Source organism: Pan paniscus, chromosome 13 (genome assembly GCF_029289425.2).
Source record: "Pan paniscus chromosome 13, NHGRI_mPanPan1-v2.0_pri, whole genome shotgun sequence".
NCBI classification, from domain to species: domain Eukaryota; kingdom Metazoa; phylum Chordata; class Mammalia; order Primates; family Hominidae; genus Pan; species Pan paniscus.
Window position 1 is genome coordinate 75,397,921 of NC_073262.2, and position 13,050 is coordinate 75,410,970.

Here is a 13,050-nt window from a genome sequence, read left to right on the forward strand (position 1 = left end):
AATCTTTTGGAGAAATTTGAATATAAACTTTATATCAATGTTAAATGTCTTGAGTGTGAAAATCGTAGAAGAGTTTCCTTCTACAATTTTAGATAGGTGTTGTAGTACTTAGACCATGGTATCAAAATGTCTGCACTTACTCTCAAAGGATGAGCATTACACTTAAAGAGATGTGGCAACTGTGGTCACTGTTGGAGAATCTAGATGAAGGCTATACAAGCATTTATTGTTCTGGCCTTACAACTTTCCTGTAGGTTTAAACATTTTCACATTGAAAAGCTGGGAAGAAAAGTTTTTCTACTTGATGGTATATCCTAAGAATTTCCTGTAATATTATATTATATCCTAACCACTCATAATGACTACTTTTAATAACACCGTGGTATTCTTTTGAGGGAATATGTATTCTCTTTAATGATTCCACAATTTAGATTCCTAATAAATAATACTTCAATGTGCATCTCTGTATGTGTTTTGTAGATTCTAATCTTGGCATAAATTTCCACAGGTAGGTTGCTGGATCAAATGGCCATTTATGGAGAATTTGAAACATTCTGCTGTGATCTATTTTTTTTTTTAAGCTGGTAAGTGAGATGGCAGGATCTTAATAAAAGTGAGTCATTTCAAACAGTTATATTTCTGTGAGCCTGAATATTTTTAGGTTGCTGACACCCCTTTTTCCTCACTCATCTGCCAACCTCCCTGATAGCCGTGGGACCTTGGTTCTGTCTTTGCTGCCATTGATTCCTATAGATGAGATTTTTCAGACTCAGATACTGGGCACCAAGAGGCCAATGAGAGTAGGAGGAAGTTGTTAAGCTTTTCAATATTTCATCAAACAAAATTCATACATTTCTCACACTGAAGCTCACATAAGTGAGTTTAGACATGGAGTCTGGCTCTGGTTCAGCTTTGATAGGTAGGGCTGTAACCTCAGACAGCAGCTCAAATGCAACCTGAGACCCTGAGCCAGAACCACCCCATGAAGCTGCACCCAGGTTCCTGACCTGCAGAGACTGTGTGAGAGAATGAATGTTTGTTGTTTTTAGCTGTCAAGCTTTAGAGTACTTTTTTAATGCTACGATAGATAACCAATACAGATTCTGGAAGTGAGATGTGGCCATAACAAAAACATAAAATGTGAACAAAAGACTTGAATACCTACTTCATAAAAGGAGATATGTGAATAATAGGCATATAAAAAGGAGTGCATTAGTCAGCAGAAAAAGGCATATTGAAAGCACAATGCAATGCCACTACACACCTACCAGAAAGGCTCCAAGTGTTGGTGAGGATGCAGAATACCTGGAACTCATATATTGCTGACGGGAGTATAAAATGGTGTAAACGAATACAGTTAACCTAAACCTAAGCCAGTTGACCCAGAAAATACACTGATAGGTTTATACCAAGAGAAATGATTGCATACAACCAAAATAAGAGGAACACATAAATGTTCCTAACGGCTTCATTTTTTATAGGCCTAAACTGCAAATAACTCAAATATTCAGCAGAAGAATGGATAAATAATTTGTGATATATCCAGGCAATGGAATACTACTCAGCAATAATAATAATTGAAGTATACATACAGCAACCTGGATGAACCTCACAAGCACTATTTTGAGCAAAAGCATGCTATGTAGTTTCATTTATATGCCATTAAGGAACAGGTTAAAACAAATGTATGATGATAAAAGAGAGAGTACTGGTTGCCTCAGGATTGGTAAGTTGTATTGACTGGAAGGTAGCAGGAGTGAACTCTCTGGGGTGATGGAAATGTTCAACATTTGATCTGGATAGTGATCACATGGTTTTATGTATCAAAAAATTCACAAAATAGTCACCCATTTTGTTCATTTTACTACTATATAAATTACATGTCAAGAAGATAATGTCGAAAAGATCCAAAGGCCTTTCTGGCCCTAGAGAACATGTCTTTGACCCCTTCTCTGACTTCTCCTCTGAGCAGTCTTCCCCTTATTCACTCCCCAAACAGCCTGGCCACCTTCCTCCTCCTCCAACACACCAAGCATACTGCCACCTCGGGGCCTTTGCACTGGCTCCTCCCTTGTCAGCACTCCCTGTCCTCAAATATCCCTGCAGATATCATCCTTCGCTTTATTCAGGTCTACCTATCATTGTCACAGTTCTCTAGAGACAGAGCCCTGGGCAAAGGTTAAGTCTTAGAGGGTTACTTGGGAGGTACAATCCCACACAGCTGGCTGCTCGATATGTTAGTTTCTAGAGCAGCTGTAATAACACACCACACACTGTTGTCACTCAGAACAACAGAAATGTGTTGTGTCACAGTTCTGGATGCTAGAAGTCTGAAGTAAAGGTATGGTGAGGCCATGCTCCCTCTGAAACCTGTAGGGGAAGGCTCCTTCCCTGCCTCTTCTAGCCTTGGTGTTTGCAGCTCTCTGTGGTGTTGCCTAGCATTTAGATGCATTGCTCCAATCTCTGCCTCCATTGTCACCTCACCATCTTCCCCTGATGTGTCTCTGTCTTTCTCCTTCTAAGGACAAGAGATTGGATTAGGCCCCCACCCTCTTAATGACTTCATCTTAACTTGATTGCATCAGCAAAGACCCTGTTTCCAAATACTATAAAGCCACATTCACAGTTACTGGGGGTTAGGACTTCGACATATCTTTCTGAGGAACATAGTTCAACCCATAACACTCAGTCGGCGCACAGGCTTGGCCACACACAGCAGGCTGTGTGGAGAAATTGTGCACCAGACAGGGCAGGGGGAAAGGGTGAGGCAGTTCAGCTGCCCAGTATCCTCCAATCTCCTGTTTCCTGTCTCCCACTGGTGCAAAGTCCATTCAGGGGGAATGAAATCCTCTTCCTTTCCAAGTTGCATCATTCAGACCCATTGGCAGTTGCTCAGGAAACAAGGTCCTGCAGTTTGGCATTTCAGCTGAGTTTGGACGTGGGGAGAGAAGCCAGATATTCTAGGCCTGTGGCTGATGAGCCTCAGGCAGGAAAACCACAGGGGCTTGTGGTGGCTGCAGGGAGCAAGTGGCCGAGGAAGGAACAGGTGGTGCTGAGACAGGCCCCAGGTTCTGCCCAAATGTCATCTGACCAGAGAGGCCTTCTCTGACTACTTCATACCAGATAGATGCTCCTTCCCTGTCTCTGCATTTCCTTGTTTTGCTTAATCATTCTTCGCATCAATTATTGCCAGTTGACATATTATATATTTATGTGTTTATTTGCAATGTCTCATTTTACTCACTACCACGGTGTTCCCTGCAAGTAGGAAATTTATCTGCTCGTCCTTTGCCCTTTCTTCAGTGCCTATCACAGTGCCTGGCACATTGTAGGTGCTCAGTAAATATTGAGTTTCGATGACTCGAGAAATCAATGGATATAAAGAAATGAAAAAGACTTGGTCTCTGCAGTCTGTTAGGGAGTAGCTGAGTGGGTGGCAGTGGGGTTCTCTTAGGTCCAGACAGGCCTGTCCTAAGCAGGTCAGGCCCCAGGTGCAGCTGCAAGCAGAGCTCCATTTCCAGGGTTTGAATTCTGCAGCTCCCTGAGGCGGCCAGGGGCTGCCAGGATCACAGCTGCAAAGCCTCTGGGTCATCAGGCAGAGGAAAGAGCAGACAGAGGGAACTCTTCTCATCTAGACTTGGAGGGTCGACCTTGCCCAGAGGGGAGGGTATTGCTTCCTGCAGAGTCACGGGTGGGGAGAAAGAATCCTGTCTTCCCAGGTTGACCTCTTCTAAGCTTCCTGAGTTATCTTCTATCTCTGGAACCAAACTAGTACTTTTAGTCCCAAAATGCCAATAAATATATCTTCTTTACTAGCTGTGGCACTATCATATTTTTAAGGTGAAAATTAGTGTCACCTAAGCGAAAGAGCTCAGCTCCTTATTATTTATTGCCCAGTCAAGATTTAATGTGTCTCACTTTAAATGACAATTCTCCATTTTACTTCCTTCAAGTCAACATGCTCTTGGTTCAATATAATCAATATGATTTTTAGTCACATTCTCTCTTTCCTGTGCTATTTTCTCTGTGGAATTCACTATATAAAGTCATCCATTTTTTGAAATATGTAGGAGACCATATTGGATTACTGATGAAAAGGAAATTGTAACAAACACTGGGTGACCATAATTCATTCAAAATTCGTTTGTGGTAATTTTCTCTATTAGTGTGAAAAATGAGTATAACACAGGTAGAGATTTTCTGAGTTGAATAATGTACTCTGTGTCTTTCGTACAATAATAAAAAGCAATGGCAGCTTGTTATTTCACCAAAGTAAATATACTCCACCACTAGAAAATAGGCCTAAGACTAAAGCTGTTGACATGGTGACATTTTCCTCACTGCAAATTATGTACCAAAGTTCATTACTGCAACTTTACGAACTGAGCTTGAGAAAGTGGCATATGTAACCCTCTCCCTTTGTTTTGGTGAGAAAGTGCAGACTTCGTTTTGGTGAGGACGACTGTGGCATAGGTGGAGTGCTGAACCCACTTTGGACCTGAGTGATTTGTGGATTGCTGACTTTCACCATTCTGGCTTTGTGAGGAATTGTCCCTTCTGGGAAGGGGGCGAGGTGGAGCGTTCAAGCTCTTTCCTAGCCTATTGCCTCCCAGGAGGCAGGGAGTTCGTATGCTATGGGAACTAACACTAATAACTACCATTTTCTTTACAGAGGTCAGTATGCTTCTCAACCAGATGCAATTACTTCCAGGACAAAAGATTTTTCTTTTCCCTTAAGACTTGCTTCCATTAATAACTAAGTCACAAATTTTAACTCTGAATGTTTTTTAAATTAAGAGAGTTCATTTTAACTTTGCCTCCTGACTGGATAATTTACCTTTCTGTAAAACGAGGAACTATAACTGCCCTTACCTATGAAGTTACCTGAAGAGCACAGGGAGTACAAAACAGAACTTTACCTTAGTCTTTTACAAAGCTGGAGATTGGAAGATAGTCACTAGACAAGTTCAAACCATTTTTTTTCTTGCACTTATATTTAGTTGTTTGCCTTAATTCTAGTGCCCTGAAGTTGGATATATCTAAAGTACAGTTAAAACTAAATAGCTAATTCCTTTCTAATTTAATTTACTTTTACATGCCATAATGATAGAAATACAAAACCAAAACAAAAGAAAAACTCTGCTTCTAAAAGTCACAAAGAAATGTAATAATACTGTCGATCCAAAAGAAAGGAACTGAGGCAGAGTTAATATAAGTAGGAGTTTATTTGGGCCGGGAGTTTGAAGATTGCAGCCCAGGAGCATAGATGCATGCTGCCCTGAATAGACCCTCTGATTAGTAGCAGTTACAGGCGGACTTTTATTTATCTTTTTTTTTTCTTTTCCTTTTTTCCTTTTTAAACAGGGTCTCACTTTGTCACCCAGGCTGCAGTGCAGTGGTGCAATCTCAGCTTACTGCAGCCTCAACCTCCCAGGTTCAAGTGATCTTCCCACCTTAGCCCCGCCAAGTAGCTGGGACTATAGGCGAGTGCCACCATGCCTGGCTGATTTTTGTATTTTTTGCAGACACGGGGTTTCGCCATGTTGCCCAGGCTGGTCTTGAACTCCTGGCCTCAAGCGACCCACCTGCCTTGGCCTCCCTAAGTGCTGGGATTACAGGAGTGAGCCACTGCAAAGGGCCTACAGGCAGACTTTTAAAGGTAAGAAAGGAAAACAGTGAGTGGGCTGATACAAAGTTGTTTGTCAGGAATTCTCATTGGTTTACAGACTTAACACTGATTAGTGATTGGCTATGCGTTGGTAAGCTATAGGGTGTGGGTTATAGTGTCTGGTGTGGCATTATTAGGTTAATTTATAGCTACTGTCACAATAGCTAAGCAGTTGCAGGAGATAAATACATAGCTCAGAGTGGGTAATAGGGCACAACTGTGATCTCATTTTAATGCCTCTCTGGGCCTAACAATTCGTAAGGGCTCACAATCCTCAGATGAAAGTTCTTTTCTTTCCTCAATACTTAATTTAGTACTGAAAATATTGAGGTCCTAAATGTGGGTCATTTGTGACTTTTGCTTTAGCAGTAAAGTCTAAAAAAAAGTGTTATCATAAATAAAATTTTAGCCACTTTCCTGTCTCCCCTTATTATCGCTTTAAGATCTTAATCCAAATATATTCCCCTAAATGGACAAATCACAGTTTTAAAACAAACCACAACCTTTTTATTGTTACCCACAAATTGGGACTCTCCTGATCAGATATTTTTAATTACGCATTTCTTTTTTAGAAAGCTCAAGAGACTGTAAGAGCTGTACTTCCCTAATGAGTATGGTATTCCTCCCAAGTCCCAGGCGAATCACTTTGCGTAGAAAAGGCAATTGTCTTGGTTGAGTAGGAATTAATGTTGAAGGTGTGGAAGGAAGTTGACTTGATTCAGTTTTCACTAGCCCAAGTCACAGATGTTAAATTGCAAGTTTCACGTCAGGCACCAAAATAGAATAGCTATGAAATTCCAAAGTGAGATGCCAAGATGCAAACTTTCAATCAAAATACTAAAGACCAGTTTCATGGGTCTAAAACTTCTCACCTGAAGGGGGAAATAGTGCCTACGAAGGAGAAATTAAAGGAAGATTTTGTGAGGAGTTGCAATGGTTAATTTTATGTGTCACCTTGAGTGGACCAATGGGTCCCCAGATTAAACACTGTTTCTTTGTGTGTTTGTGAGGGTTTTTCTGGATGTGATCAGCATTTCAATCAGTGGACTCAGTAGATTGCCCTCCTCAAGGAGACAGCATCCCATTAGTTGGGGGGCCTGAACAGAACAAAAAGAGAAATTTGCCCCTTTTTTCCTGCCTTACTGCTAGCATGGGGACATCTCGTCTTCTGCTCTTGGATTGGGATTTTTAGCAGCTTCCTTAGTTTTCAGGCTTTTGGATTCAGACTGAATTACACCGCTTTCTTGGGTTTCCATCTTGCAGATGGCATATGGTAGGACTTCTCAGCTTCCATAATTGTGGGAGCCAATTCCTCATAATAAGTCTCCTTTTATAGATACAGATATAGACATAGTTACAGATATATAATCCATTGGTTCTATTTCTCTGGAGAACCATGACTAAAACAGGAGTATTTTCTTGTTTTAGTCATGGAAAGTCTTGAAAAGTAATATTTCTCATACTATTTTTTCCTCTCCATGTGGGCCACTCAGAGAACCTGTAAGTTGGGAGCATAGGGGATTGTTGTCTGACTCCAGCCCTGGAAACCTACAGATCAAGAGAGAGGGATTGGTGAGCCTCTTTGGCGAGTCAAGAGGCTGCACTGTTGGTAGGATTGGTCTGCACTCTGAGTTTATTAGAGCAAAATAGGTGTCGAGTGTCCCTATGGACCAAATGTGGGACACACAGAAGAGAACGATCCTGGAGCCCCTTTAAATCCTGCTCAAGAAGACAGCTGGGGTGTGGGTGGAAGATAAATTGGGAGTCCTACAGAGGGAGGAAATTTGGAGGGGACTCAGGAAATCCAGTGACACTTGCTTATGTGGGGGGCCCAGCAGCAGGGGCACCTAAGAAAAAATGAAGGCACCCACAAGATAAAGAGCAGGTTTGACATTAGCCAGGTTTGGAAAAGACAATGCCATCTTACAACTGTCCCAGTAAAGTAAGAACTTTCTTGCCCCTTCTTTTCTCTCTTCCCTTCCCTACTCTGATTCTGGAAGGGTCAAAACCAGCAGCTTTCATGGTGGTCTGGGATGAGGAAGGAAAGGAGAAGCTGACCACGTCTTCTCTCCTAAAGGCTGAGACCTGCCTGTGACCAGCTGTAGGTTGGGGAGGAGGGCAGAATTCTTTTCTTTGAAATGAAGATTGAAATATGTAGTGATATATTGGTTTGGGCATTCTAATAGAAAGAATCTGGTACTTTCTATTACCTATAAGTGACCAAACAAGCTATATCCAGTGGCAGGGGTAGAATTGCCTTCACTGAGCAAGTTTAAAAGGACAGTGAGATAAAACATTAAAATTGCTTTTATGATTTCACCGAAGGAATACTGCGTCTTCATTGAATTGGTTATATCACCAGCAGGAGTGATAGATGTGTTTTTATAACCTACCTTCCAATGAGGTACCTAAAACATGGTGAATCAGATTTTCCCCCATATACGGATATGAGTGAATGCCCAATCTATGATAGAATTTCCTGGAGAATTTCTATGGGTTTCTCAGGAGACCCATCCCTCATATCCTTTATAGCCAAAACTTGCAATTTATAGATGTCAAAGCCCTTTAGCATAAGTGATCTCGACAGCTTATCACCACCAGGTCCCTGTGAAATGCAGAGAGCACCTAGTATTATTTGCACCATATGGAGAATAATAGCTAAGAGTTATTGAACACTCACTATGTGCTTGGCACTTATGCTAAATATCTTACAAATACCAAATTCATATATAATACTATTAATTTCTCCACTCTACAGATGATGAAACGGAGTCTTAGGCTAAGTAGTTAATTTAAGGCCAAACATTTAGCAGAAGATATGGCTGCAATTTGAACTTGGCTGCCTGCCTTCAAATTCCTAACTTTGAACCTCTGCTCAGATGAACAAAATGGAAATCAGACATTTTAGCAACTCATTCGAGGATCTACATAGCATTAACAGATATTGGTCTTGTCTCATCCTTGTCTCATGGAGATCTTCAGTAGAGATCTTAGTTCTCTAGTAGAGAAAGAATTCACTAAACTATAGGAAGGAGATTAAACAGATAATACCTTTTCCAAGTGAAAAAACAAGTCTCAAAAGATAGTGTAAGTAAATTATAACTGTACACTAGAATATTTGGTGGCCAGGAAAAAATGTTTAAGGATTTTTTAAGGAAAGTAAAGCATTTTTCCATTCCAATAGAAAAAGTAGCCTATAAACTATTAATGCTTTCAAGTCTGTTTGAATACATGTATCTATACACATACATATATGCACACATATACATACACATAGCTAGTTATATGTATGTGTTTGTGGGTACATGTATGATCATATCACTTCTAATTTTTAATTTTTTTTAAATTTTTGTAGAGATGGGGGGTCTCACTATGTTGCCCTGGCTGGTCTTGAACTCCAGGCCTCAAGCAATCCTCCTGCCTTGGCCTCCCAAATTGTTGGGACTACAGATGTGAACCACTGTGCTTGGCCTTGATTGTGTCTTTTTATAATAGAAAAGTTTAGAATTAAATGCACTAAAATATTAACAGTATTACCTCTATGTTATGGAATTATGGGTAATTTTTACTTTTTCTCCTATACTTTTCTCTGTTTCCCCCCAAAAGATCAATCATATTATTTTTCCTCTCCATATAGGTTTATTAATATTTTATTTACTTAACATTTTTATTGAGATAATTTGCATACTGTAAAATTCACTCATTTTAACTATACCATTTGATGATTGTTATTGAATTTATAGAGTTGTATATCCATCACCACAGTTCAATTTTAGATCATTTCTAGAAGATTTCTCAGGCCCATCTGCAGTCATCCCTTATTCCCACCTCCCAGCCTTAGGCAATCCCTAATCTATTTTCCATCTCTATAGATTCGCTTTTTCTGGAAGTTTCACATAAATAGGATCATACAACATATGCTCTTTTGGGACTGACATATATTATGTTCTTTTAAAGAGAGGGAAATGAATAAATATTCTCTGGTTCTTTGCCTTTCCCATCCAATCCAAGCAAAAGCCTGTTTTCTTCCTCTTAATACTATAATAACTAATTATCAACAGAGTTTCCTTTACTCCTGTAGTTCTTGACCAGCAATCAAATCCCTTTCAGATCACAAGATAATCTATAGGACAGTAAAGCTATTCCTGATGTTTTAAGGATCTCTATTTTTTAATTCCTCACACATTTCTCTATTTTTACATTAAAAAACTGATTTATAACTATTTTGTTCTTACCCTCTGGACAGTCATTGTAGACATGCCCTATACTCCCATTCTATTGGCAGAAACAGGGACACCATCACTGATGTGCAAGGGTTTGGAATCAGACAGACCCAAATTCCACTCCGGGGCCCCATCTCCTGTAGCTGGGTTATGGACCCTTCCTGAGTTCAGTGTCTTAGTGAGTATCTTGGAGTTACTTGTACCTACCTCCAGGGCTGGATGAAGACATGAGCATGCTCTGGACAAGCTAGTGATTGTTGGTTCTCCTTCGAAAGGATGTTCTTTAAATAAGTCTTCAACTTCTCTTTAGAGAAAAGGCAGGGCCCCCACACAGCAAAACAAAGGCCTTGCAGTTCATCAGAGCTACACTCCTTAAAATGCACTGTGGACTCCTCGAGGGTCTCACTCTCACTCCCAGCAGCTCATCAGTGTCTTCCTTCCAATCCAATTAACACTCTCCCTGAAAGTACTGATACATATCATTTTCAATATTTCACTACATTTTCAAGGATATTTATTGCTGTTTGTGGAGTAGTGTCTTTCTGGCTCTGCCTCATAGAGTGTTCTGAAGATTAAATGGGATCACACATGTAAGGAGTACTGCACAGGGTCTAACACTCAGTGGATGTTCAATAAATGGCAACTATTATTAGTATCATAACCAAAGCTATGGCAACTCTGAGCCTCTGTGTGATGACAGGTGATGTGCAGCTCCTTTCTCCTCTAGCTCCTTACCTGGAAACCTTCTTTGCAGAAAGGCATTTTCAGAAAGCTTTTGGTGACCTTGAAACATTCTCAGGTGCTCTCTGATGTCTTTATAAATGAAACTTAATATATATAGGAGATACAGTTCCTCCTTCATACCTGTATAGTAAAAAAGCCACAACATAAATACCTTTGGTTAATCTTTCTATAGTATATTATTTTAAATATTACCATAAACATGATAGAAATTAACAGAATGAAGGTTAACTGGGGGAAAAGCCCTGAGCAGGGAGGGAGGAGTTGCTGTGGGAACACTGTGGCAGGTCTGAAACTAGATCCTGGCTATCCAGCAGAGGGAAATGGCACATTTTTGGAGGCTTTTATATCATGGTAATAATTGTTTTATTAGGATCAAAGCATCCCAGAAAGCACTTGCTCTTTCCTTCTCTCCAGTCCCCTTGACTCTCCCCTGAGCAGCGTTGGATAGGAGGTTTGGTGGGGGGAGGAGGCAGGGAACAGTAGAAGAAAGCAATGCTATGTCCCTTTCCCCCATTGTCTGGCCCCAAATGTAGTGCCATAAATATCAAAACAGTGCTTGGTAATAGTCCAAAACATTTAACTTGTCCGCAAATTCCTAAACAACCATTGGCGTGTAATTTGGTTCTTGGCAGAGTGTAACTGAATAACTTGTAGACATGACATTTGTGTGAACATCTACAAGAGACAGGCCGTTATCACCACCCATTCAACACTCCAGCCAGAGGAAGAACAGCAAGGGGGCCAGCCATACAAGTTCACCTGCGAGTCCGGGGTCTCGGCCTGCATCCTAAAACTTCAGTTCTGCTGTGGCCCGGCTACTCCCCATTCTCAACTGTGTTTTCTTCACCATGCAGGTGATGGAAGCCCAGACAGGCCCAGGGTTCAAGGCCAGTGACTTCAGCCTGTCACCCCCTCAGACCACATCGGGCCCACCGGCCTCCTCCCTCCCTGCCCCCCAGCCCTGCCCGCACTGCCCCCCATTGCGCCCAGCCCTTCCTCACCCCGCAGGAGAAGCTGGCCTCTCATTCCTCACTGAGAGGCTCGACGGGCGTCCCCACGCCAAGCCTTCCTCGCCCTCCCCTCCAGCCTTTTCTGAAGGGGAGACAGCAAAGGTGAGAAAGCAACCGCCGGCAAGTTTCGACAGCTGCTGAGGAAGACTCATGGGTTTCTAAGGAAACAGAGAGGCAGCAGCCATTTTAGTAGCATTTGCTGTATGAAAAATATATAGACACTGGCAGCCCTCTCCCCACTCCGCCTCGGCGCCTGCCCTCCCGCCCCGCCTCAGAGGCCCCGGGGTGAGGGTGGGGCCCCAGTCTCCGAGGGACGCAGCGGCCACCTGTCGCAGGTGGCCGGCCACCGGGGTCGCCACCCCCAGTGTCCCCCAGCAGCGGGACCGCGGGGTCCCCACCCCGGGGCAGAATCCCCACCCACGGGCGCCGCAGTGCAGCGGCGGGCGGGCGGGCGACTCGGCCCTCCCCGCGCCCGCGTCCCGCCCCCCGGGTCCCCTCCCTCTCCCCACCGCCCCAGGCCGCGGGAGCCCGCGGGGAGGGCGGGCCTGTCGCAGCCGCGCTGGTCGCCAGGCGGCCGGGAGGAGCGGGGTCCGCGCGGCGGACGAGGCGGGGGCGGAGGCGCAGGCAGAGCGAGCGCGGGAGGTCGCCGCAGCCAGGGACACCGCGCGCCGCCGCTCAACATGGTCGCTGCGCACGCTGCCCATTCTTCCTCCTCTGCCGAGTGGATCGCCTGCCTGGATAAAAGGTAGCTCGGCCGGGGGCCGCAGCCGGGGGCCGAGCTCTGCGGTGCTGCCTGGGCCCCGAGACCACCGCAGCTCCGCACCTGGGCGCAGCGCGGCCGGGCTGCGGGTGGCCGGGGTCCCCGAGCGGGGGAAGGGGTTGAGGTCCTTGTCCGGGAGACAGGAGGACAAGGATCCCCGCCTCTCGTGGGGTGCCAGCGGCATGAGATTATTACACGTGGTGGAGCAAATGCAGCGCAGTAAGGGGAGAGAGCACCCACCTCTCCAACCCCCTGCCCCGCCGCGACTCCAGGCTCCGCTCCTGGGTGGGGGTTTATTTTCTCTTGGCATCACGGGACAGAAGAATCGATGCATACCCTTTCCGGCTATTCAGACCTTGCGGGGTATGAAGTTTTAAAGAGGGGTGGGGGCACCGGCAGGTGCAGAGTAACATTCTTTTTTTGTTCTTGAAAGCAAAGTGTGAGGGACCCGGTGGAGCTGTCGAATCCCTTGCTGAAATTCACAGCTCTCTGCCCCCGCAGTCGCTCGCTCAAGGTCTGTGTTAGAGAAGGTCATTTGGGAGGCTGCTTTCGTCTTAATACCTGCTTCTCGGGAAAAGATCTTTACGCTAAAAAAAATTAAAACCATAAAGCATGTAACTCCCGACGACAGCTCTCTCTAAGGAG

The 13,050-nt window shown here is 43.6% G+C and overlaps 1 protein-coding gene across 3 annotated transcripts in view; it reads left to right on the forward strand.

The window, feature by feature from the left end:
* The first annotated feature begins 12,171 nt into the window (after nt 1-12,171).
* The window catches only part of RAPGEF4 (Rap guanine nucleotide exchange factor 4), a 317,379-nt gene continuing 316,500 nt past the window's right edge, over nt 12,172-13,050 (forward strand). For all 3 annotated transcript variants that reach the window (XM_034954511.3, XM_034954513.3, XM_034954512.3), the window contains exon 1: nt 12,172-12,390. In XM_034954511.3, coding sequence (XP_034810402.1) covers nt 12,326-12,390 — 65 coding nt within the window. In that variant the 5' untranslated portion in view covers nt 12,172-12,325. The remainder of the gene's footprint in view (nt 12,391-13,050) is intronic.